The sequence below is a fragment of the Cynocephalus volans genome, chromosome 14 (assembly GCF_027409185.1).
Source record: "Cynocephalus volans isolate mCynVol1 chromosome 14, mCynVol1.pri, whole genome shotgun sequence".
Taxonomy (NCBI): domain Eukaryota; kingdom Metazoa; phylum Chordata; class Mammalia; order Dermoptera; family Cynocephalidae; genus Cynocephalus; species Cynocephalus volans.
Window position 1 is genome coordinate 69,403,772 of NC_084473.1, and position 26,922 is coordinate 69,430,693.

Genomic DNA, 26,922 nt, shown 5'->3' on the forward strand with positions numbered 1-26,922 from the left:
TCTAACAACATTGAGCTTCCTGTTGCTCACCCCTGCAGCAAGGCAGGGTCCTTGCTGTACTGTCACTGTCTCTGCCATGCTCACATGTGAAGAGGGGGAGAACCAATGTCAGGTGGCCTGGGACTGATGGCAGCCCCCTCCCCTCCCCTCCTCACTGGATTTGTATGGGGGCTCCAAGGAAGGGTCTGGGGTCTCTGTCCATTTGTCCACCTCCGCCTTCCCCCTTTTGTGCTTCTCTTTCCCTCTCCCCATCCCTCCATAAGGCCCAGGAACTGGGGTGTGGGGGGGCCTCAGATGCTTGCCCTAGCTGAGGAAGGGTCTGTGTAGGGAAAGAGGCAGGCCCGGCCTTAGACAAGGCTGCCAGCAGCTGCCCCACTGTGGGGAATGGAAAATGAAAGCTTTTGCGCCACTACCCTGAGAGATACCAAGTGCTGCAGGGGGGCGGGGGAAGCAGGCATGTGGGGGTCAGGCCTTGGGGGGAGTGACTGAGACATTCTTGTTTTGGGGGCTAATCAGTGGCAGGGGAATGGGCGAGATGGCAGGAGCAGCAGCAGCTCTAGAAGGCTGCGGGAGGCTCCATTCTGAAAATGAAGCCAGGACCCTGGGGCTTTGGGAAAAGTTCACTCATCGCTGCCCTCATCCCCTGGCATTCTGACTCCCCTTCTAACCATCACCTGAATGGGAGGAGGGAGGCCCTATGGCCAGGCAGGTGGGGCTGGGGGGCAGGGGAGGCTGCATTCCTAGAGTGTTAATGATCTCCGGGCTGGGCAGGAGCTGAGCCCCCAAACCAGTTTAAAAACAACAAACAGCTCCCAGGAGGGATTTGTGTCTGTCCTGAGAATCAAGGATTTCCGCCCGGATGGGGGCTGTGGCCTGTGGGGCTCTTAGCAAAGAAATTCCCCAGAGACCAGAAGCCCCCTCACCTAGAAGTATTACTTTGAGAACACACCCCTCCCCCATCCCTTTCTCTCCTCCCATCCTCCTAGGAAGGCCCAGTACCCAGGAGGGGAGGCGGCAGCCCCCCACCCCACACACACCTGGGAGGTATGAGAGAAGCATCTGAGCATTCCTCATCTGTCTCTCCATCCTTACCATAGTCCAGTGAGTGATGCTGTCCTTGGCATTTTATAGAAAAGGACTCCAAGGCTCAGAGAAGTGCCTGACGCAGAGAAGATGCTCAATAAACATCTGAACGAATGAATGTGTGAATAAAGGACGTGACTAGCTAGAAGTCACAGAGTTATGCTGGGCCAAGCTGCAGTTGCAACCCGTCTGCCTGACCCCAACCATGAAGGCTTTTCTCTACTACATGCCTGGCCTCCCTGCCTCGAGAACTCTGGGGGCTGCCTGGAAGACGAGGAACCAGGGCTATCAGGAGGTGGCCAAGTCATGGCCCTAAGGGACCATGGAGGACTTCGGGAGGAGTAGAGTACCGAGGGCTGGTACCATGAACGCTGCAGACATTAGCACCTTTCCACTTGGCTCAAGGCTTCCCTCTGAACAAAGCCTCTCCTGGTCCAGGACAGTCCAGGAATAGTCCCCTCCACCTCCTTCCTCCCAGCCCCATGGATATTAAAAGTATGGGACTCTACCAAAATTCCTTATTTACTCAAGTTCCTTGAGGTGGATCCCATAGTGAATGCTTAATATCACACTGTAAAGGGAGATCCTTCTGCAGAGTTTCAACCCACCCCCTTTTGCCCAGCCTCCTGCCCTTGCATGGTCTTTGCCTTTTCCTCGCCCCTCTCTCTGGGCCTCCTTGCTGACCCATTCTGGAACCTGGGCTGCACCTTCCTCGGGGGCCTTCCCACAAACACTCAGGTAGCCCCCTTTCCTTGTTCCACTGTTTCAGTACCCCCACCTCTCCCACCCACAATTCACGAAGCCATGCCCTCATGCTTTAAATCCATCATTTATTGCCCACAGTTCATTAGTATTACATAAATCACAGAGACTGAGAAATTTTCTGAGAAGGTTAAAAAGACACTGCACAGTCCCCTGGGTGTGGCCAAGGCATGTGTGCTGGGGCTTCACTCACACTGGCCCGAGGCTGGAAGACCACCTTGGATCTGCCCATTGGCCTTTCTCCTTCTCAGGACCCCCACCCTTCACCCAGGCCTGAGGCCCAGAACAGCAAACAAGCCGGCTCACAATAAGGAAGTGGAAAGGGGTCTGTCAGCCATCTTGACTTGGCAGCCATCTTGATATCTTGGGCTTCTGATCCCTGAACCCTCAGATTGCTCTCTGGAAGTGGGAGAAGGGCATCGCCAAGCCTGAGAGAAAGTCTGGTGACCAGAGGACGGTTGGGCAGGGATAGCAGAGCTGGAGAACCAGCTGCAGGTGTGGCCTGTATTGTCACAGCTGGTCTAGTCCCCTCCTGACTGCAGGTCCAGGCTTGACCTCCTCCCCAGTCCTGAGCCAGTCTGCCTCTGGAGTCAGCAGAGTGCGGCACAGGTGTTAGCCAAAAGTTTCCCCTCATGGGGTTTTCAGAGCTGTCCCTGTCAACACTGCCCTGAGCTATAAGGATCCTTTGCCAGGGCACCCCACAGGAACAACCCCCTTAGCTCACCTGAAATTGCATTTGGGAGTATGATGGAAACCATCTGGGGGACAAAGCAAATAGTTTATGGGATGCTGAGGTCACAGGGGTGGGGCAGGGCTGGGCAACCAACATGCTCCCCTCTGCCAGGCCCCAGGAGGGGATTGGGTGGAATCAGGTAGGCAGTTTTGGTATGAAGATAAAGTACACAAGAACAAGAAGACCCTGTGACAGGTTAGCTTGAAGTGAACTTTTCAAAAGAAGACCCAGATGTGCCCAGTCCCCAGTCCAGGCCTAGAGACCGGCACAGCCCAGCAGTCATTGATTGGCACTTTCACATTACAGCAGGATTGGCTTAAAAACACCTTCCCCTTCAACATCGTGACACCCCTCTCCTTCTGCTGTTTTCCTCCCCACGCTTGTCTATGCCTTCTCCCCTTCCTGATGGGAAGGAGCTGGGCTGCTCCTCAGGAGAGCAGTGGGCCGCTCAGGGCAACGTCCTGCGGAGCTAGCTGGTGAGTAGCCAGGGACTGGCTGAGGGAAGGCACCAGGGCTTCTGGGTGGGTGCCTGGTGTCAATACCCACAGAAGACCCTCCTAACCAAACTAGCCCTGCCTTAAGATGCTGCAAGGCCACCTGTGGGCACGCCCTGGTGTCCTGCACTTGCCTTTTCCTGCACATGCATGTGTTCACCTTCAGCCCAGATTTCTCCCAAGGCAGAGTCACCAGGGAGGGGAGGCCCAGGGGCTGCATGTCCCTGGGAGTCACTTCGCTCACCCCTACCCAGAGAGCTTCCCTCTGGAGAGCTCTCCTTCTTGCCTGCAAATGGGAGGGAGACGGGAGCCAACAACAAGGAGCTCTGAGCCTGTGGGGGTGAGAGGTGGCAGGCAGGTGTGGCCCCACACTCAGGCCCGGGCATCCATGCTCCCTTTTCCTCCAGAACTGTGAAGTGTTTGGCAAAGGTCAAGTGCTCCTGGGAATGTGAGGTCATATACTGAAGGGCAAGGTCCAGGTTTTGAGGCCAACTGCTAGCCACTCCCAAGGGGCCTGCCCCTTTCCCAGTCTAGTGTCCATGTTGGGGACGTGCATGGGATGACCAGCATCTGAGCAGGACAGGCAAAGATGAGGTCTAGCTGGAAGAGCCAGTGGGAACCCCCTGATCCAGTCCTCTGGTTCCAGACAGGGGGTGGAGGCTCAGAGAAGGAAATGGACCTGTCCAAGGTTACACAGTCAGAGCCAGAGCTGGGGACTGCCGTTCCCGGTCGATGCTGCCTCTCAGACAGTTGCTTAAGGATTTGGCCTTGGTGCTCTCAGGGATGAGACTGTCCTACTCAGGAAAGGATGGGATGGGGCAGGCAGCCTCAGGCTGGAGAGGCTCCCAGGACAGCAGGTGGCCCAGCTCCAACCCCACCCTCAGCCCGGTGCCTAGAAGGAGGATCTTCCCGCAGAAGCCAAGTGCAGGCCCGTGGTTCTTGCCAAGCATTGTTTCTTCTTGGGGTTCCCTGCCTGGAGCTGGGGTCATCTCAGGAGCCTTGAATTAGTTAGGGCTCCATGAAGGGTGACCCTAGCCCATGTCACATGGCTTCACTCAGAGGGACGGGTTCTGCACCTGTGTCATGGTTAAGAGCTGGCCATGTTCACAGCCAGCTGCCCACGGAATCTTCCAGAGGTCTCCAGTGCTCCTTTATTCCCTGGGCCACCTCCTGAGAACCTAGTTGTGGCTAGTTCATCCTGTGGGGTGCAGACCACCCTCCTCCCATCCCTGCGCCAGCCCAGGGACCTGGCCTGGCCACTGATATCCTAAATCTACCAGCCCGGCCAGCAAACCAACCCAGCTCCCAGGCCTATTCCGCCTCCTACCACCTGTCGACCTGTCCCTTCCAGCCAGCTGCAACCCAGGTTCAGACCTGATTCTGATAAAAAGGGAAAATTAAAAAGAAACCAAAATATAAAAGGATCCCAATTCTACTCCTCTGGCGCTCTACCATTTTTCAGCTTCACACATAATTGTGCTGAATGGAGTTTTGATAACCCCACGTAAGGCTCTGAAATGCACTTGATTTGTTATAGGAAATGTATCAGAATTCCTGTCCCCTATGTTAAAATGTAAATGGATTAGTCTCCTTATCACTGCAGGGTGAGTGCTCCCCTAGGTGGCCCAGGACTGGTGGGGTCAGCTGGACCCTCCCTGCAGGTGCAGACCATGGGTCTCCTTCCCTGCCCCCAGTGCTACGGCCTGGACAAGGCTCCGTCCCCAGGCCGCTGGCCACCACTCACAGTCCCTTGTTGTACACCACTGTCCGGCTGCTCGTGGCCCTGGCAATCTCAGGCTCTAATTGAGATGTTTCAATCTGTGGAGAGAGAACAGAGAGCTAAAAACTGGAGGGAATGGGAAGGGGCAGGAGGGAGGCTGGGAGTAGCAGTCAGGACCACCCTGGTCCCCCCTACCATGCCCTTCCTAGTGACACATCTTCCTTCTGTACCCCCCTCCCAACACGGGGCTCACAGTATTCCTTCCAGTCCTGGTCTGGCCTCTTCCTTCTGACAGCGTGTCTGTGTGGGTGAACACCCTACACTCTGGCCTGAGTTCTGCACCTTCCTCATCTCCGAGAACCTTGTCCACCACACTGCAGATACCTCATCCCAGGGACATACCCTGGACCTGGTCACCACCCAGGGCTGCTCCAGCCAGACTCCTTAAATCTAAACCCCACCCTCTTCGACCCCACAGTCCCCTGTGCTTCCAGCACCTCACTCACTCCTGCTCCTGTTTTTCGACCACTGACACCTCAGGCCCCAGACCACCTAAATGTCAGTCTTCACATCCCCCCTCCAACCCAGACATCAGGGACCATCACTTCACCTGCCTCCCAGGCCAAGGGTCCTTCCAGCCCTGACTTGGGAAGCCCTGCTTTGGAGGAACCCAACCATGCATCCACCATCCCTACACTTGAACCTGACCACCTAATGGAGACCACTCAAAATTCCTGGTCCTTGACCTTGGCTGGACCCTCACAGCAGCCAGCAGCCACTCCACCCATCCCTATTGCCCAGTCAATTCCCTCTGCCATTCTCCACCGAGGCCACCCCGAACCTTCTCTGCTTTCCTCAGCCACCACCCTCAGCTCCCCACTCATCCTGAGCAGATGAGCCTTCTTCTTACTTCAGGGAAAACCCAGAAGGCTTCAGGGGGGCACCCCTCAGCTTCCCATCAGCAAACACAACCTTCCTGTGTCTGCACTTGGCTCTACACCTGCCCTCCCACCACCCCACAGAAGCTATCCTCCCCTCGGAAGGCAGATCCCCGCCTGACTCCCCCTCCCTCCAGTTCACTCCTGGGGCCCACTCCTGAACTGCCCTCCCTCTCTCTCACCTTTGCAGTCTACTGCTACCTGTGACCAGTGTTTCCACACACAACAAGAACTTTCCATCTGATGAAACCTCCTGTTCACCCCATGGCAGGCTCCAGCTACTGCCTGGTCTCTCTCCTTCTCAACAACCACACTTGAAAGAATTGTCTACACTGCTGCATCCACCCCCTCAACTCCCACTGACTTTTCAACCCACAGAAAATCTGGCTTCTGTCCCCACCACACTCGACAAAAATCTTTCTCCCCAAGGTCACTGCCTCCTCCCATTTTATGACATCTGCTGGACGCTTCTCAGGGTCCTTGGAGTAGGCCGTCTACTCCTCTGCACAAGCACCTGGGTGACGCCCACATCTAAAGTGACTCCAGCCACATTTTTCCCCAGAGCCTCAGGCTCACAGCCTGCTAGACCTTTCTATGGATGCCCTACAGGCACTTGAACTCAATCCGTCTAAAACAGAACTGAATTTGCCATCTCCCCCAGCCCCAACTCAGCTCCCCATCTTGGGGAAGGACACCACCATCCAATGATGCTCTGGCCCAAGACCCTGGGGCCTCCTCACCCCCTCCTTCCTTCCCTTCCCCCAAAGTCTTGTCCACTCTGGTGCGTCCCCTGCCACAGCCAGGGCTGGCTGCAAGTCTGATCACACCTCTCTCTAGCACAAAATGGTTCAGTGGCCCCCATCACTCTAGAGATCAGGTCCAGATTCTGTGCCGCCCAGCCCCTGCCTAACCCTTGCCACCCTCCCCTAGCACTGGAGACGTGGGGCACACATACTTATTTCGGTTCCTTGAACGCACTGGGCCACCCCCAACACCCCAGTCTTTGCCTGAGCTGTACCCTCTGCCGAAGACGCACTCTCCCACTTCCACTCCTGCCCCCACCCCACCTTCCCCCGTCTTCAGCTCATCTTTCATGTCTCTGCTTTAGACATCTTCAGGCTGGCTGTGGCCCCCACAGCTCCCTGCACTTCCTCTCCGCCCCCACAGCTCCCTGCACTTCCTGTTTCTGAGTTACACCCTGTTGTTTGGGGGCAGACCACTCACTCGTCCCACCTCTCCACCTTGGATCACAAGCTCCCTGAGGCAGCAAGCGTGTGGATCCTGTTCACCCCGCGGCCTCATGCCTAACACCAGGCTGGTACACACAGGTGCTCCCTAAGTGTTGAATAAATGGGTAGAAAGAAAAGAGGCAGCAAGCACTGGGAGGATGGGGTCCCCTGGACACACCACAGCAGTCCAGATGCTGATCTTCAGCTCCAGGGGCTGAGGCAGTGGGGATACCTGAGCCACCAGCCTGAGGGGGGCTGGGGAGGGAGGTGCACCCTCAGAGAGAAGGCCCAAGCCTGACATCTGCCCTAGGTAGGTCATGGAAGTGCCCAGCGCTGGGCCTTGTAGCTCAGGCCGGCTGAACTTGGTCCTAGGCACCTGCCTTTGTCAAGACATGGCAGCCCTGGCAAGTAGGCAGAAGGTGCCACAGACCAGCCTGACCTTCAGAGAGCTTGGTCAAGCCCAGCTGCACAGACAGACAACAGGGACTTTGGTGAGGACTGGAGTTGGTGGTCATGGTGGGGTTCTTGGAGAAGGCAGGGACCCTTACCCTGTTGTCCCTGGTACCCCAGTGCCCAGACTCTGGCCACTTGAGAAGGCCAAATACACAAGAGCTAGGCTCAGGGCTCAGGTCTCTTCCCCACCCCCTCTCCTCCAGCCACCTTCCCCCTCCCACCCCTGCTGGCCCCCAAGTCCCCTCCACCCTGCCAGCTCCCCTCGTCCCCACGCTGCCACTGACACAATGCACAGCGCCCACGCTTAAAAATCTAAATGCTTTTGAAAATGTTTAACCTAGTTAGACAAATTAGCAAAAATTTGTGCAAAACAATTTAGGTATTTAAAATATTCAATGTTTTTAAAAAACTGGAAAACTGTTCTTAGCTTTCAGCTGCAAAAACCAACAAAATATAACATCCCAGCAATCTTACCATGAGGTGTAACATAACCCTTCGGGAAAGCTGTTAAACAGCTACTGAGGCATCCTGGGAAATAGCACTTCATTTATTCAAATGCACATATGTCAGGCTTTTGCACCATATGTCATTCCAAGCTATTTACAGTAATAATTAAATCTTAATCAACGTTTAACCTCTGTAAAATGTTTGAAGAATCCTAATCACCCTTCAGACTGCACTAATGAAGGAGAAATATATAAACATAAAAGGAAAATGATGCATAGATATCACACTGGAAAGAACAGTAATTGCAAAATTGTATTTCTTTTTAAATATAATCAGTAAATGATGTAAAGTAAGCCAAGGAGTATTTTAAGTTAAGACATCTTGGATGTCAGAGGTGTGAGCAGCTAATTTTGTTCTGCTACCCATAACAGATGTAGCATATTTTATTTTAGTGCCATTATTAGCAACTTCCCATGCCGGCTTTCACTGAAGCACTGGGGCCCACATTAAAATCAGAGAGGCTGCTCACAGCCACGGTGAGGACCACGGCCCAGAGCCACGGCCCACTGTGCCCACTCCCTAGACAGCGCTGGCCTGGAGGAGACTGAGGCCTCCTCTTCCCTGCTCCCCAGGGCTCCCTGCAGAGCTGAGGGCAGCAGGTAGGAAAATGGGGGATGCAGGCAGTGGGGAGGCTGGGGGGGCGGGGGAGGCGCTCAGGAGCAGGGGCTCGGGGACAGAGCTAGCATTCTAGCTTCTCCCTCTCATTCCAGTTCAATCCGCCCTCAAGTTGGCAGATGTTGATGGTCACCAACTCCATACACCCAGGCTGAGCACACAGAGATGGACAAGACCAGTCCGTGCCCTTGAGAAGCTCAGTCTAGGGAAAGAGTCAGACAATGAAAGCAATGAATTCCAGAAAGATAAGCAAAGTGCCACAGAAACTAGGGGGTGGGGGAGGCTGGGGAATACAATTTATCAATAAAGAAACAAGGAAGGAAGACTTCTCAAAGAGGTGGGGCAGGAAAAAAGTACAGGATTTTTTATTTTTTTGATGCTGGCCAGCATGGGGATCTGAACCCTTTACACTGGTGTTACAACACGGTGCTCTAACCAAATGAGCTAACTCCCCAGACCCCCACTTTTTTTTTTACACTTAAAAAAAATTTTTTTTAATATAGGATTAGATGAGAGGGTAGGCAAAGTTTGCTGGGTGAAGGGAAAAACATTAGCTGGCTAGCATGGCCTGTTTTAGGGGGGCAATGTCGGACATGTGGCAGGAAATGGAGGTGGGCTGTGACAGGCAGGACTTTGTAGGCTACACAAAGGTGGCAGCATTTTATCTGAGGGCAGTAGGGAGCCACGGAAGGATTGTGAGCAGGGGTGGGCCACAACTCAAACTGTTTTAGAAAGGTCTCTCTGGTAGTGGTGGGTGTGGAGGATGAACTGGAGGGGCAAGTGCGGGGGCAGGGAAGCCTGCTGGGGAGCAGCTGTCAGAATCAGAGAGGTTGTCAGTGGGGGCAGAGCGGAGGGTGTGCGGATGATCCTTTCGGAAGATGAAATCCATAGGAGTTGATGACCAATTCCATGTGGGGGTGAGAGGGAGGTGTCGAGGATGACTGTGCACTGGATGACTCCTCATTCTAGCTCAGAAGCTGGGGTGGCCGGTGATGCCATTCTTGGAGGCAGGGAAAATGGGTGGGGGATGGTTAGGGTGGGCATGTTAGGTCTCGGGTGTCAGTGGGTTCCCTGGGTGGAGAGCTGTGGGAGGCAGATGGGTCCAGGGCTCTGGAGGTCTGGGCAAGAGAGAGAGCCCGGGACATGTGAGCACAGCCAGAGCCTCCAGAGTGGAGGAGCTTGCCCAGGAGAGCAGATGGAGGGGAGAGTGCCAGGCCCAGGGAACAGGCGCACTGGGAGGGCGGGTGAAGGGAGCCAGCCCACGATGGCGGCCTTGAGGGACCAGCCCAAGGAGCAGAAGCAGTGACAAAGGGTGCCACAGACACTGAGCAGCCAGGCAAACAGAGTTTTCTGAGAGTGATCCCAATGAGGGCTGAGAGGCTTTGGTCTTGGCAGCTAGATTTTGGTGGCGTCCTTGGGTCAAGATTTTCTACTCCCCTACTCAGTGCTGACTCTGGGTCCCAGCCTCTCATTTCCATCCTGGGCCACCTCTTCTGGCCATTTTTAGGATCCTTCCAGCTCCCTGGTCATGGCTGGGTGTTGGGCCAATGGCCTACCACCTTTAGGTCTCATGGGTGCTGGGACCGTAGGGGTCCTCACCATTGGGCTCAGCTGGGGGAGGCTGGGGCAGGGAGCCCAGGGCTCCCTGCTTGACCAGACCTGTTGTTTCCTCCCCTCTCCACCAGTAATCAAGTGTCTCCCTTGAAGATCACCTCTCTGAGGTGTGTGTGGGGCCGAGAGTCCTCCAAGAGGTCCAAACCCAGGGCTTTGCCTGGCAGTGACCTTTGGGCCCGCTGGTAAATGAAAGTGATTCAGAGTGTCTGGGGCTGCCTCCTGCTGCCCCACCCAGCTCCAGGCTCCCAGCGGCAGGGACAAAGGGCTTATGCTGTCCTCTCGGGGTCCCCTGCTGCTTAGAGGGGCTGATGGGTAAAAAGCAGAAGTCGGCTGTACGTGCCATGTCGGCAGCAAAACAAATGGTGTGGTGGCCACAGTGGCTCAAGATGGGATTGTGGAGAGAGGGAGGGAGGTGCCAAGGCTCAGTGGGAGGAGTGGGTGCAGCCAGGAGGGGCCACCAGCACCAGCCTGATGAAGGCCCCAGGGTGGTGGGCTGAGAGGGCAGAGATTTAGTTGTGATCACAAACTAGCCCTGAGGGGCCTTCTCTGGGGAGAAGGTTGAGGAGAAGGGAGGCCGGGCAAGGTGCAGTCCCAGGTGGCCAGCGACTCAGGCAGGAACCTGCAGCTCACTCTTTCATCTGGTGGGCTCCTCCCCAGGGACCCCAGAGCCAGCCAGCAAGGCTCTTGAGGGAGTGGCATCTGGGGTGGGGAGCCAGAGCCCTGGAGAGGAGGCTGCCAAGACCATGGAGGACGATCAGTACTGGCTGATAGCACCCCAGCCCCAGAACTGGGGGTACCAGTAACATGCGCACTGCTGTGAAATAAGGAGTGTTGCACTGCTAGCCCTCCCTGACTCCAGGCAGGACCTGCACCTTGGCTCCCAAAGAGCCTCATCCCCACCATATCAGATGTGACCCTCCCCTGCCATATCAGAGCCCTACCCCATCCCCCAGACCCAACTCAGACCCTGCTGCCCCTCCCAGGAGATATCCAGAAGCAGAGCCTCATGTCAGCATTGCCCCAGCCTTCCCTCAGCACCCTAAGGCCCAGCTGGCCCCAGATCCCGTAGAACGGCCTGACAGCCTTCCTTTGTGGTATAGGAAGGGTTAACCTTGAGATATTTACCTCTGTCCCCTGGCTCATTGAGGGTGGGGGACCAGAGTCAGGAATGCAATTTGGGGCCACCTCTGCCTCTGCAGCCTCTAGCACACACACCTGCAGCCAGCGGCCAGCAGATAGTTTACATATTTGAACCTGGAGCTAAGGTGCGGAGACATAAACAGGAAACTGGATCCCCAGCCTGTGCCCCATTCTCAGGGGCTTTTACCTACTACAAAGAACTTCCTCCTCTTTGCCTTTCTTCTGGTGGCCTTTCTGCGTCCTTTTCAAAGGCCAGGTCTGTGGGGGTGGGCGTTCTGCATGACCCTGTGACATAGCTCAAAGCCACCTCCCACTCCTGGCTAGGGATCTAGGCCTCTGAGGGTCTGCAGGTTGTGGAGACATTGACACAGGCCCAAAGCCCAGGCCAGCACCTGGCTGACCCTATGGGTGACCCTGGCTGACCTTCTGCCAGGCCTGGGACTGCTTGCCCACTGGGCAGCCACATCCCATCCTTTCTCATCAGGGTGGGGCATGTCTCAGGTCCTGCTCAGATACACACATATAGGCCTCATTTGGGGGGCAGCTATCCTGAGTGTCCTTGGAGGGCAGGGGTGTTAGGCTAGGGCTGGCGAGCAGCTGAGGCATGAGCCTGAAACTCTGGACCTCTGGGTAAAGCCTCTGATGCTGTCTTGGGCTCCCAGTGCTTTCTCAATGAAGGTCAGACTCCTCAGCTGGACACTCAAGGCCTTCTGGGACTTTCTCCGGGTTCCTCACCCACCAGCTGCTCTCCATTTCCTGTACATTGTGTGTACAGGCTTTGAGGCCTGAGTCCAGGCTATATCCTGATCTTTTAAGGCTACCTCCTCCAGGAAGCCTCCTCTGATCTTCTCAGAGCAAATCCATTGCTGCTGCCTCTGGTGCCCCCAGCACTTGTTTTCATCTCCATTACATCCCCAGTCACAGGCTGATCACATCCCCAATCACAAGCTGTACTCTGCCCCATTGTGAGCCACCCACAGCAGCTCAGTGTCTCTGTGCCTTGTACAAAGTAGGACCTCAATAACAGTTGAATTAAATTGAACTGAAGTGCCTCAAGTACAGGGATCCTGTCTTAAACTTTTCCATCTCCCCTGCGCCATGTGTACCCAATACATGCTCAGACCCCACCTCCCCACTTTGGAGCCTTGCACTATTCCTCGGTGCCCTCTGGTGGACCAATCTCAGAATCATTCTCTGTCCTCTATCTTCTCAGCCTCAAGGCCTCAGTTTCCCCACATGTGCAGTGGGAAGATTTTCTATCTCCTGGGGCTGGGAGGATAATAACTAGAAATGGATGCAAGAGACTTTTGGGGGCTTAGAAAACTATTGTGATGCTGCATAAAGAGGGCAGGGCGCAGGGTCATCCCAGCACCCAGGTCTGGTCCTGCTCACTCAGCTCACAGCCCTGAGCTCTTGCTGCAAGCCAGACGTGTTCTAAACACTTCACACATGTCGATGCTTTTAATTCTCTCAGTGGAAGCTTTGCACAACCAAGCCTCCTCCCTCTCTGTTCTGAATTCAGCTAGGTGTTCTAGAAGGTCCTGGAAAGGAGAACCGGGAGGAACAGGCTGGGAGGCGGCCCTGCCGAAGCCTGTCATCAGGCATGTGTGCATGATCGTGCGTGTGCTTGCGTGTGCGCCTGTGTGCACATGCAGGTTTGGGTGGGGGTGTGGGGAACAGGCAACATGACAGGTGGCGTTGGCGTTCCTGGGCTCTGAGCGGCTTTGCCATTCCCATCCGTCCCTCCTGGGGGGTCCTGTGGGCAAACTCCAAGAAAGCAGCGGGCGGGGAGGCAGCAGATTTCTGACAGCAAAAATAGCCCGCTTCAGAGTTCAGCAGGGACTGATTAAACCAGTAAACGAGAAAAACCCCAAACAAACATCTCCAAGCAAAGTAGGAGATGGATTTAAGACCAGAGGGGAGGAGGACCCTACTCTGGGAGACGGCGAAAGCTGCTGTGGACTCAAGAGGGACATGATGCTCCCTGGACATTTTCTCTGGCCTCATATCAGCCCTGGAAGAGTGGGAGAAGCAAGAACAAAGTCAAGGTGGCCCCAGACGAGCCATGCTCTGCATTAGGCACTGATAAAGAGCACCAGTTCTCAGCCTTAGGGACACCCTATGTGTCGAGGAAGGGAGAAAGGGCTGTTGTCCCGAGGGGGGACATGGGACATAGGAAACACACCACCAGAGTCTACACACGTGAGGTAACACGGATCCTGGCAGGGTGCATCAGGGAGGACCTCCTGGAGGAGGGGCCATCTCTAGAACAGCTTGAATGTAGACCTGAGCTTATTCCTAACTCCCCCATTCGTGGTTTGGAGTTCAAATGCTTTCTCAGAGAAAGGGAGATAAGCTGGAGTAGACATTTGCTTCTGTTGGATCAGAGCTGCCTAGCCAAGCTGATTCCTCAAAACTACCATTCTCCTCAGGGCTGGTGAGGGGGTGGAGAGAGACAGTAGAGGTTCTGGTACCCAGGGGGGGTACCCCCATTTTTTCCCCATACAGGGAGGGTGTGCCTCTGTTTCTTAACTCTGAAAGCTGTAAGCGGGGACAGGAAGGGCAGGGGACAGGGGGTGAGAAGGGGGTGGCTGAGTTTGGCCCTCGGATACCTCATCTACAGCATAGGAGTGGCCTCTAAGAGCCACCTTCTGGGGCCAGGGCGAGACATGGCTCATGAACGCTGCTGAGGACACGGGGAGGGGTGTTGGCAGGGCTGGCATGGGAGGCTCGGTCAGTGAGCCCTGGGGGGCTCTTATGACATTTTCTCTTCCAGTCAGGCTGTTCAGCAGGAGCTAGAGGTGGGGGAGGGGGTCCTCTGCTGAGGCACTGGGGAAGGCCAGAGGGCAGGAGCCAACAAACTGACAAGACAACCAACAGAGCAACAGCCAAACAGGAAACCACCCTCGTCGCTAGTGAACCGGACTCCTTGCCCCCATGCAGCCCCTGCAGCAGCTGGGCAGGGAAGAGACACACTCGGCCTCTAGCCCCTACTGAGGCAGCCCAGAGCCCGCTCACTGCCCAATCTTTCCCATCCCCCACCCTGGCCCTACAGCTGCCAGGAGAACAGAAGGAGTGAGTGAGGGTCCAGGGGACTAAAGGCATGTGCCAAGGAAGGCTAAGGCCCTGCCCATTCTCCATGTGGCAACATCAGGGCCACACCTGGCCCCAGGGGTGGCTCTCAGAGGGCACACCCATGCTGCAGATGAGGCACCTGAGGGTCAGCGTCTGGCTTAAGGTCACACAGCCCACCATCAGCTTTCTCAATTCTAGTAGTAGGGCCCTTCTTGCATTTTCACTTCCAGAACCTTCCTGGGCAGAGCCAGGAAGAAACTTATTCCAGCACCTCATCTTACAGCTATGGAAACTCAGGTCTTTGAGGTTAACACCCAAGGTCATAGGGAGAGTTGAGGCTGAGGGATGCCTGCCAGAGGGGCAGAGGGCAGGCCTGGGGAACACAGGCCCCTGGCCCCAGCACCACCTAGGGATGGGGTGAGGCCCCAGTTGTCCCCCACTCCCCACACCTCACTCATCCACAGACAAGCCCCACCTTCTTCTGTGGACACATTTCAGCCTCACCAAATCAGCTAATTATTGACAGTTGGTGAAGAGGAGATTTCACTTTTTCCTCCTGTTAAACTGCTCCTAATTAGTTCCCTGTCACCACGGCTGGCTCGCCCGCCCGTTCACGCGGTAATCCCGCCGCACAGTGCCTCATTAACCTTTTGCTCCTCTCCTGCCGCCTGCCAACGAGATGAAGACAAAAACAGATTGTCGAACAATGGCTCCGGCTTGTATGTGCAGCCCCATTCCCCAGCCCCGAGCTCCCCGGGGAACAGGGGAGGAGAGAGGGGACTGGGGTGGGGGGAGAGCTCAAGAGGAACCAAGGAAGAGAGAGAGAGGCACAAAGAAAGACAGAGGCTGTGGGGAGGGGGCCTTGGCCAAGTAATGCTTCTTGCTCCCAGGAGACATGAGGTTCATTAAACGGGATTGGAAGTGCTCCCAGGTAGGGAACACCAGCTATCAGAGTTGGAGGGACAGTAGCCATCACCTGGTCCAGCTTCTCATGGCAGCCAAGCCCATGGACCCAGAGACTGGATCCTGCATCTCCCTCAAGGCACTTGCACCAGTGTGATGGTGGAGGGGGACAGAGGTGACCACATTTACCTGGAAACCAGAGCCCCAATCTCCAGAGAAGGCAGAACCAGAAAAGCCACCTCAAATCAGGCCTGTCCATGCCACAGAAAGTCCTCTCCAAGCTATGTGACCTGAAGCACCCAAGAGCGAGTTCCAGCACAGCAGTAGGCTTTATTCTCATAATAGCCCGCCCCCTCCACCTGACGTTTCTCGTTGATTGAGTTTTTGTCTCCACCATCAGAATGGAGGCTCCCTGAGACCAGGGGCTATTCCACAGCCATCCTATTTACAAGCAGGGGAAGCACCCCACTCTATGGTGTAGGGAACAGATTCTAGGTGCTGATGGGCCCGTCCATGCCTGGGAACAGCCTGGCTTAGCAGGTCTTGGCCAATGTCCCACTCCGGCATTAACCTCCGGGTCACAGGGTCCGCTAGGGCAGACCCCATGCTCCCTTCATGGGTGACGGGACTGAGGCCAAGAAGTGAGGCCAGATCGCACTCCGAGTTCTCACAACTAAGTCTATAGAGGTTCCCTGTCACACCTGTTGGCTCTCTAGACTCCCCCTACCCCCTATCCTCTGCCCACCCTTTCCTCAGCTCTGGATTAAAAAACAAAGACACAGACACTTACTCCTGGAGGTCCCTGTGACAATGTACACTGATTCCCTGTGAAGGGAATGGGAGGGCTGGGTGAGGGCACTGGAGTGTTCCTACTGATTAATTAGCAGCAAGCAGTCTGGTCTGGGGCTCAGACCTGGTTCTCCTCTTTTTATAGTGAGATGGGGATAAGCTGGGAGGGTTATAGAATCCTTCTGCCAGCACACAAACTCTGCTCCATCATTGCCAACTTTGGACGTTGGGCAAGGTACTTAACCTCAATGCACCTCAGTTTCCTCATCCGTAAATACCGGTGCTACCTTGTAGGACTGTCACGTTCTGGACCCTCATTTCCCCACCACAGCCACCTAGGCCTCTATACTCACTGGGCCCAGGGACCCCCAGGAGGCCACGCCTTTCCACCTGGGCTATGGGCATTGCCTCCCCATCACTGCCTTCTCTCCAAGTCCCCAGCCCCCATTTCACACCCAGTGAGTGAAACTTCCCTTGCTGGTCTCCCATGGTTTCCCATCCCTGAGCTCACTTCTCTGAACAAAGGGAGAAAATGGCTACTGTTTTGCCTCCTAGACTGCCATGTCACTGGCACATCACCCAGTTGCCAAGTCTCATTAGCTCCTTCTAGTCCCTTCTGCAGTAGCTCAACTCCACAGAGCCCCTGGCCCTCAGTTTCCCTGAGGCCACTCCACCTGGGTTCTTCCCTGGCGCTCGGCTGCTCCTTCCCTTTCTTGATGGATTTTCTTCCTCCCACAGTGACCTCTCCCCCTTCCTTGGCCTCAATTCCCCGCTATGCATTGAAGGTTCCATAATTCCAGCCAAAATCTCTCCCCAGAGCTGTAGATGCATACATCTGATTATCTAGGTAACATCCCTTGATATTCAATAATACTTCAAACTGGCAGGGTACTAGCAGGACTTATCACAGCAAACGATACAGAGTTCCCAGCATGCTGCCTGGTCTAGTAGATGCTTAGTAAATGACAGCTGTTGTTACTATTCGCAATTTGACCCTCAGTACCATTTCAGAAGGCAGAAATACTAATTTGAAAATAGCAGACAAAACTCTCTCCTAGGAATTGAGGTTAAAGTTCTTTCCTGAACCTCTGGGCTAGGGAGTTGGAAACCCCACACCAATCACTTCAGGCTCGCCATTCTAGGAAACAGTTCCTAAACTCGACCTCCAAGTCCCCTAATTAATTAATTAAGTTCCAGGGATTACTTCTGTTGACAACCTTGGTGGCTTTGGCAAAGTTGGGTCAGCCCAAGCAAGTCTGGACTTATTGTGGCAAATCCCACCGGCTTCGGGGACGTGAGAGATGATCCCCACACGGCAGAAGCAGCACCTTGTTAGAATTAATTGGGAGGAGGAACAGAGGGGAAAGAAGCCCTCTCTGGCTGTTGGCTGATGGGACTGGTGCCACCAGTCACAGACAGGCCTCAAAACACCCCATAATGCCCAGGCCAGCCTGCATCCTGTCGGGGTAGATGCAGCTGAGGAAGGAGCTCTCAAATTCATGCCCCACCCTCCCTTCCCAGAGAACAAAGACTCAGCAGTGGCTGTCCTCTTCCCAATCGAGAGAAAGAGGCATGGGTAGCCACAAGAAGGACTTTGGTTAGATACCCAGAACTAGCTTCCATGCCTATTTGAGGCACGCATGGGGGGAGAAAGGAGCCTGGAAGGACATGGAGCCTCTGCACAGCCCAAGAAGCTCCCTTTAGACCACATCTCTGCAGCCAGAGCCATCTCTCCATTATCTGCCCCAGAGGAACACCTGCCGAAGACCCAGAGCGCTCCTAGACCCTTCCCCACCACAGCGGGGGCCCCACTCCCCCATCTCTCCACTGCCCCAGGGTAGGCAAGGCGGTTGAATGAGGAGAGAAAACAAGCCTGGAGGAGCTCTGGACTGGGAGCGCGGTGGGGTTTCTTCTCACCTGGCCCCTGTGACCTCGGGCAGTCCGGTGGCTGCTCTGGGCCTCCACTTCCCCAGCAGAGCCAGGAAGATAGTAAACTGGAAGACCTTGAAAATCCTTCGAACTGGGATGGTCTCTGATGCTGTATGGTGGGTTTTCTCTGCCCTGGGTCCCTCCCCTGTGCAGGCAGGTAGAGCTATGAGAGCTACTTGAAGCTCAGAGCACATGGGTGACTCTGATCCTCACCTAGAACCTGGGACGCAGGCTGATTGCACAGAGAGATGCAGCAGCGGCTTCAGGGAGTGCTGATCCCAGCCCTTTGGGGATGGGGATGCCACAGACCACCAAGAAATACCTCCCTTCCCATATTCAGAACTTCTAGGCAACCTGGGGCCCTCAGCTCCATTTGGAGTTCCCAGGCTGCAGCCTTCCTGGGGGTGAGGAAGAGGGCAGGAAGAGTAGCCCCACCTCAAGACAAGGTGGGCCCTGTGGGTGAGGGTGCTGCTGGTGCATGTCCCACACAGGCTCCCGCCTGGTGTGCCTTGAATAGTGTCCCCCAAGGCAGGGGCCCCACCGCTATCACAGTCTCCTCCTTGGACTCCAAGGATCTCGAGCCTGGAGGCAGGGCCACCACCTCCTACCCTAAGGCCTGGGCTCCCCAGTCCTCATGTCCAGCTCTAACACCCCTGTCCTCTTATTTTCACCTTCCTCAGCTTCCCTCCAGGAACCCCTGCCCCTCCCACCACCTCTCATGGGGCCCTACCTGAAGCAGGGCTGAAATCACAAGGTCAGAAGCCCCTCTCTGGCCACAGCCCCTGACTTCTCAGCTCAGTTATTCAAATGGCACGCTCATGCTCTGCCTCCTCAGGCCTGCTCCTCCCACTCAGCTTCCCGCCCATCTTCACTCCCAACCCAGCTCCAATTCTGTGGGCCTCTGCTCCTGTTCTCCCACCAATCTCCTGAATGTCCCACCAGACGGGATCCTGCGGCCCCTCCCTGAGCTGGCCCCTGCCCTCTTGCACCACCCACTGGGATTCCCTGCCTCCTTTGGCCAGCTGTCCCTCTCATTCTCCCCTCAATGTCTTAAAACTCTGGCCTCCCCCTGCCTCCCTCTCCTTCCTCTCTGCTTGGTCACAAGAACCCAGAAGCCATCAGAACAACTTCAATGTACCCACCCCCAGCCCAACTGCTTCTGCCCCCCAGTCCTCTTCCACCCACTAACATGGAGACGGGGTTCTCCCCCATCATGGCCGATCCCCTATCTGTGCTCTGGTTCCCTCCCCTCTTCACAGAGTTTGCTCCCCCAACATCCTCCTCTCAATGCCCCCAGTTTCTCTCCTGGTGCCTTTTGCGTTTACACAAGCTCTGGTCTCCCCCATTTAAAAAAAGGAAAAATAAATAAATGAAAGTCTCTCTTGATCCCACATCTCGTTCCAGCTGTGGGCCTGTTTCACTTTTTGCCCCCGGTGCCAAGCATCACCTTTTATCTGGGCCCCGGCCCTCAAGGACAAGATTTGCCTTCCTTGCCCGAGACACCAATGCACGCTCTTCAACCTCAGGAAGGTTGACCTCTCTGGAGGATCTGACCCTGTGGACAGCTTCCCCACCCCTGATCCCACCTGGCCCAGCTCTGCCTTCACTTCCTTGGCCTCCTGTCCTTGGACCCCCATGGGGCCTCTGTTCTCCACACTCTCCCTGGCTGATCCCAACCACCCTCACATCCAGCACTGTTTTTATGGTGGTGGCCTCTACTTTTGTCCCTCCAGTCCAGGCCTCTCTCCTGAATTCTAGAACCAGAGCCAACTTCACACAGGGTACCTCCATTCACATGTCCCATGGGTTCCTCAAACCCCATGTGTCCAATCAACTCAACTTGCTGTCCTCCCTCCAACCTGCCCCACCTCGTGTCTCCATCTTGTTAAGTAGTCCCTACATCTGCCTGGTCGTTCAAAACCAGAAAGCTGAGCACATATCCCGCAGGCTCCCTTTCCCTCCCACCTCACACTGTTCTTCATCAAATCATGCTGAAGCTGCTGCCTGACGCTCCCTTAAAGGACCCACTTCCCTTGATGCCCATTGCCAACAGCCTGGTCCAAGCCGCCATCATCTCTCACTGGATGCCCGCCACAGCCTCCTGATGGTGCTTTCTCCTCCAGAGCTCCAACCTAGCCTCACAATGCAGCCATGAGACCGATCAAAATCAGAATCTGTGGTCCTGCTTTGCACAGCCCTTATGCTGACATTTACCCTCTCTGCTCTGGCTTCCAAGTTCCCCCACCACCTGGCCCCAGGTCCCCTCATCTCGCCCCACTCTCTGCTCATGCTGCAGACTTTGCTCAGCTCTTGGAACGCGCTGTGTGCTGCCTCACCTCAGACCTTCACACCAGCTGATCCCCAGCCCACGTGTCCCCAACCCCCTTCTCACCTGGCCAACTGCAGCCCATGCTCCAGCTCCCAGGGAAATGCCACTTCCACCTAGGCTTGGTGTGGTTTGCTGTCTCCTCCCACGTCTGGCTGAACTCTGTCCTAACACTCTCACACTTCATTTGCTATTCTCTGTTTAATCCTTGAGTTTACTGCTTGACCCTCGGCCCTGTGAGGTCAGAGCCTGGGCCAGTCTCATTCTCGGCTCCCCCCCCCCCCAAACCGTGCCTAGCACAGTGCTAAGGAGTCAGCACTGAATAAGTATCTGTTAATAAATGACCACACTGCACTGCCCCCTTCCCTGCCCTTGGGCCCCTTCCCACTGACCTCTGACATCTGCGGGAAAAGGCTGATGGCCAGCGGCAGGGCCAGGCCGAATGCTGCCAAGCACACGAGGCTCTGCATGGGGAGGAGCAGCCGGGGGCGTGCCTGCAGCAGAGCCGTCCTGTGGAGGAGAACGGGGAGCCCCATGAGACCCAAAGATGGGGTGCACTAGTGGCTAGCCACCATGCTGGGGTCTATTCAGAGGCTCAGCACCAGTGCCAGCTAAATAGATGGAGCAAAATTCCATCTTTGGGGACTTCCCTGATTGGCCTCCTCTCCCCAGGCCCTGCCTTGAAGGACATTGCTGGTTAAACTCCCAACTATTCATGTCATAAACAAGCACTTGTGGAGCACCCACCCACTGTGTGTCCAGCCCTGTGCCAAGGTGGCCACATGTGGGAGAGATGATGGAAGAGGCTATTGGCCCCTATTCCTGGGGAGACACACAGGAAAGTAAGATCACTCTTAAAGGCAGCACATAATTAAATAGCAAACAAACCAGAGTAGGTGCCAACACACACACACACACACACACACACACACACACACACACACACACACACACACAGAGAGAGAGAGAGAGCCAGGAGGTGGTGATCTCCATAAACTTCCATAAACTTCGATCCAAGAGCCACAGAGAGGGACGGTGACTTGTCCAAGGCCAAGGCCAAGGCCAGGTCTGCTGGAGGGAGGCAGGGCTACTGCCTGGACTCCTGACTCCCTGAGAGTGCTGTCACCTCTAGCTGCTCCTGGCTCTTGCCTCATCACATGTCACATCACATGTCACAGCTGGCACCCACTCCCCACAGCAGGCTGTGGAGATGGAATTCCTGGGCAGAGAGGGGTATGAAAAACCTCCCTCCAGGGCCTTGGGTCCTCCAGCTCCATGACAAAACAAGCTCCCCAGAAAGGGTGGGGGGCCACACCAGCTGCAGATATGCATTCCACTGGGGGAGGCCTGGCAGGGAGTGGGGGGGAGCAGCAAGATGAATGACTAGACTACTTGCCAGGGGATGTTGGGTGGTACTAAATCAAACCTCAGTAACTGTGGCGCCCTCCACGTGACCAGCTCCCAGGTGAAGAGGATATAATCAGGGCTCTTACCCCTCCCCCAGTGCAACAGGGCTAACCATCGCCAAAGGCAGGGGAGAGGCCCTCACTAGGGGCAAGACCCCAGTGTCGGGGGCAGGCAAACCCTATATCATCCTCCCCTCCTGGGACAAGAATCCCAAGAGCACCTGGCCCTGAGCAAATGGCAAAATAAGGAGAAGCAGTTTTCAAGCTGTAGTGTGTGTCGGAATGGTCTGGGCAGCTGGTTAAAAATGCAGACTCCCAAGGGCCCCTTACAACAACGAGATCCTGGTTTGGTTGGTATTAGACTGCAGAATTCGCATTTTAAGCAATCCTCCATGAGTCTAAAATGAGGATCCTCAGACCATACTTCTAAGAAACCCTGTCCCAAGATGCTCCTGCTCAGGTATCAATAAAGATCCAATTACTGGCAAACTCTATGTAAGTAAAAGGGCTAGCTCGGGTCTGGCACACAGAAAGTGCTCAGTAATTCTGCGTCATTACTGCTGTTATTGTCCAACTCACGTGTGGGAGAAAGTAGGATCCTGTGGCTAGGCTGTCCTCCAGCCCTTCCCACTGGCCCAAACCCCAGCATCTGAATTAAGCCTGAATTAAGCTACTGGAGAGGGTAGTTTCCGCAGGATTAAGAGCAGCAGGACAAAGATGCCTAAATGAAGCTCAAACCCCTGTGATCTACCTCCTCGGTCCAGCACCCTATTCCCCCCTTCTCCTCCCTCTGGCCCCACACCCTCACTGGACTCAGCCTAAGACCTCCTGGGCTTTCTTAGGAATCATGGAGGGGCCAGGAGTAAGGCTGAGACAGGCCCTGAGATCAACTTCCCCAGCAGGAGTAGGAGGATGGGACACAAGGCTCACTCACTCTCCAAATGCGCACACAGGGCCTGGGGCCTCTGCTCAGAAGAGGCTGTGGATGGCGAGGCTGCCCTCCCTACACCAGCAGTCACTGGAGGCTGTGAAGTCCCTGAAGGCACAGTCCTGATGGTCCCAGAGGGCAAGGAGAAAGAGTGAATCTCCCCCCACCTCAGCAGGTGAGGGGCAGGCCATGGACTCCATCCTTCGGACCTCCTGGTGGGGACACTGGACAGACCACCCCCCTTTGGTGTGGGGCTGTGACCTCGGTTCCTCACTCAGGGGCGGCTGGCTGAAGTTCCCACTGGAAAGGTGGTCCAGGAAGCCCCAGGCCTGTGCCACCAACTCAGGAAGCAGGCAGGCCCCAGGCTGTAGCCAAACAGGAGCGTCAGAAGTCCCAGCCCAGAGCAGGCAGGAGAGTGAACACAGCAGGACAGGGGGAGGGGCAGAGGAGAGGGAGATGGCAGGGAGGGATGCGAAAGGCAGCTGGGGGAGTTAAAATATGCAGATGGAGAGATGTGCGAATGCCTGGGAGAAAGGAAAGACCCGGATCCCAGAGAGTGAAGGAGGCTGGGGGAGCGGACTCAGGGACCCACCATGAGGGTATAGCCTGGACCCCAACCCAGCTCAGTCCCAGCCTGGTGCCTTGCCCCTCCTCCCCCCATCCCAGGGCTAGAGATGCAGGGCTGGGGGTGGGCAGTGGAGAGTGAGCTATAGACCTCCTGATCCAGCACAGGCACCTGCCTCTGAGTTGGGGGATTACATCTGGGGGGCTAATCCCAGCCCTGAATCTAAAACTAGCTTCCTCCACAGCATGGCTGGTGAACTTCTGCTGCAGGGAGGGTGTGGGGTGTGACCCTCTGCAGCCCCTGGCAGAGAGCACGGGGACGCTACCTGTGTGTGTCCATGCCCTCAGAGGCAGCCCAGTGCTCAGGTGAGGAGGGCCGGGGAGATACTCCTCTGCTTCTGTCTTGAGACTCTTCCTTTCAGTCTCAGAGTCAAGGACAACTGGGCATGCTGAGTTCCCACTGCTTTCTTATCCTAGCAGGAAACCCAGGCTCTGAGTGCTCCTCCAGGAGAGGATAAACTGAGGCCAGAGGCAAGTAAGCCTGGTCCCAGCCCACCGCCATATGACAGCTTGTCTCCCCCATTGCTGTGCATTCCTTCAGCACTTGGAGCAGTTTTCGTTTGCGCTCCATTAATTTGCAACTAGGCTGCTTTGTAAGTGTTCTTTTGTCTTTCTTCCTGGCTATCCTGACTCCCTCACCCACTGGGGCCCCCCAAGGGCAGGGGCTGCCTCCTGCATCAGCCTCCTCAGCAGAAGCCCCACACTAGCACACCAGCACCAAAAGGCTGTGGTGTGTTTGGCAGGGCCTCTGCAAAGAGCCAAAGAGCTGCTGAATGGGGCAAAATGCAAAGCCCCAATGAGCAAGGTGATGAAGGGACAGTATCTTCATTTTAAAGGTGGGAAACTGAGGCTGAGGGAGACTCTGTGACCACATCAGGTTGGCAGAGAGTGGTGCAGCAGGAGCCTAGATTTCCCTTTCCTACCAGACGTCTCAGCTCTCTCTGCTGCATTGCCCTGCCTCTCCTACTACACAGTCCTGTAGTTCCAGGGCATACGTGAGATTAGTATGTCTTTGAGGGCATAAACTGGGCATATCTTATTCATCCTGATATTCCTGAGGAAACCCAGACTGGACTCTTCTCTCCAGAGACACTCCCAGGAGCTCCAGGGAAGGACCAACTGAATACTAGGCTGCCAGGAGCACCAAAAGGCTAACCTTTCCTATCCTACCCGAGGGGTTTCTTTGAACCCTGAGCTGAGCCAGACCATGTGGTACCCCAGAGTCTTAGCAGACCCCACGCTGAGGAAGTTCAGAACTAGAATAATCTCCACTCCACCTCCCAAGACTCCCAAAGCCAAGTTTAAGGCCCCAAACCAATGGGACACTAACCATCATTCCACTTTCTGCAAACTCAACTCAGATGCCAACTGGGGAGGCATCAAAGGCCATGTTTTTCCCTAGCAAATTCCTGTAGGACAGGTCCCCAGATGGTTTTGGCTGACCTGCACCCACCACTTGTGGTCCTCAGGATAACTGTAGAAGATGCTGAGAACGCAACACCCTTAGATAAGGAGGGATTGTCAGAAGAGCCCAGGCTCTGTTCTACTTCCTAGAACAGGATGTCCTACAACTCTAGCCCAGCAATCCAAGTGGCCCACAGAGTGCTTAAGGGGTCCCTCAGCTGCTGTGCGACATGGGGATGGGCAGGTGAAACTCCATCCTCCCTAGACAGCTTTCCTGAGCCTTGGCTCACCACGAATCCTAGGCTTCCATTGTCCCCTGATGGCTATCTGTGAATCATAGAGTTGCTTTGCTTAACTTGTCAGGTCAGTGTTCTGTGTCACCAGACTCACGCAAGGGATAGAGTAACCTGGTACACGGTGAACCTGCTTCACAAGTCCTAGGTTCAGGATTCAGCAGTCTTGAAGAGAGAAGCCCAATCTTCCTCATTTGTCCCATCGTCCCTTTGTTTGTACTTGCAGTCACTGGTATTTGGGGGACAACCTCAGTTCACAAGGGGGCTACATATACAAGGGTCAGGGGCACAAAAGTGATTGCCCTCCTAGGATCTGTTTATTTTTGTCTGTTGCAAATTTCCACACCAGATTACTTTTCTTAAGTTCTAGTGCTCAATATGCCATGCCACTGCTCAGGTACCCCCAGAGACCCCACCCCCTGCTAGGGTGGGAGAGGGCTGGGCACACAGGGCCCCTCATCAGCTGACCATAATAAGCACACTTTGCTTTAGCCAGGCTGGACTCCTCAGTGTCCACCCAACAGACCTATACCCTGCCCCAAAAGCCCTCCCTTCCACAAAAATCCTCTCCTCCTCTCAGGGTCAGCCCAGCCCCTCTCCAGAGACCAGACCTCCTTCTGCTGGGCCCATAGTGCTCTCTCCTCTCAGTTTGCCTTGGCCCTGGCCCTGGCCCTGTTCACACATAACATGCTGCCCGGTCTCACCTGAGGCTGACCTGTGCATGGGTCTTGCCCACATCCTTAAAAAAATACACACCTCCTGATGTCAGGCCCCAAATCTGCTCTTTCCTGTCTCCACACAGGTCAGGACCCAAACATATGCTGATTATGTGATATGACCTGAAGACCCAAGAGGCAGCCAGCGTGGTATGAAGAGCCCAGGCTTTGCAGCCATACTTCTGAATCAGCCCTGGCTCTGCCATTTCCTGGTGTCTGACCGTAAGAAGATGCTATAACCTCTCTTTGCTTTCCCTTCCTCATCTGCAAAATGGGGATATCATACTTACCTCATTGTGGGTTGTGAGGGTTAAGTGACAGCATTCATACATTCACTCACTCATTCATTCAACAAACACTGACCATCTACTACGTGCCAGGAACGGTGCTAGATGCTACACAGGGTAGTAAAAAAAGGATTTACTTGATCTGTGGAGATTACATTCTACTAGAGCATAGAGATAATAAACAACTGGAGAAACAATCTCAGATACTTAAGTGCTGTGAGAAGGCAGGTGGCCAGGGGTGAGTAATGGCAGCTGTTCTCTTGATGGGGCAGTCAGGGAGGGCCTCTGTGGGAAGCAGCATTTGGGCAGAGACTGAGATGTGGTAAGTGCCCTATAAATGTTAGTTATTATAATTAGTATTGTGGGAATAGGAAGGTGCCCAAACTGAGGAGAAGCCCTTGCCCCAGAACCCCGGAGGGATTGCCCCTAACCTTGTCCTAATCCTACACTGCTCCCAATCTCAACCACTGCCTTGAGGTGCCCCCACTGGGTGGGGCTCTCAGGAGGGAGGGAGTGATCACCTCCTCACTGTCACCTGCACAAGCCAGGGGTCTGACCTTCCCTGCCCTTAACCATTCTCCCAGGCCCACCCTAACCCAAGGCCTGCCCAAACCTCCAGGAAGGTCAGCTTGGTTCTTTCTGCCCTCTCTGCTCAGCATCTCCTCTAAGCAGCATTTCAGTCTTCACAATCTAATTTCACACTTATTAACAGAATCACTCTGTTATCATTATTATGTTCCCTTATCTCTTTAGAGTCATAAATATGTGTCCTCTGAGGGAGGCAGGGAAACTGAGGCTCAGTGAGATGGTGATTTGTTTCATGGTAGATGCCTACAAGGGCAGGTGCTGGCTCAAATCGGACTCTGTCCTCACACACATGAACACTCACAGAGACACACGCATGCACACACAGACCCTCTCCCTCCCCCGAACTGCCAGGTCCTCAGGGCAGGG

At 55.0% G+C, this 26,922-nt stretch overlaps 1 protein-coding gene across 5 annotated transcripts in view; it reads right to left on the reverse strand.

Annotated features, from left to right (window-relative positions):
* Window positions 1–1,913: 1,913 nt before the first annotated feature.
* The window catches only part of SFXN5 (sideroflexin 5), a 117,392-nt gene continuing 92,383 nt past the window's right edge, over window positions 1,914–26,922 (reverse strand). For 2 of the 5 annotated variants that reach the window (XM_063078516.1, XM_063078514.1), the window contains one exon: window positions 2,153–4,890. In XM_063078516.1, the coding sequence (XP_062934586.1) occupies window positions 4,813–4,890 (78 nt within the window). In that variant the 3' untranslated portion in view covers window positions 2,153–4,812. Of the gene's footprint in view, window positions 4,891–20,702; window positions 20,821–26,922 lie in introns of all 5 variants that reach the window. The other 3 variants (XM_063078513.1, XM_063078515.1, XR_010021674.1) reach the window with 3 other exon arrangements.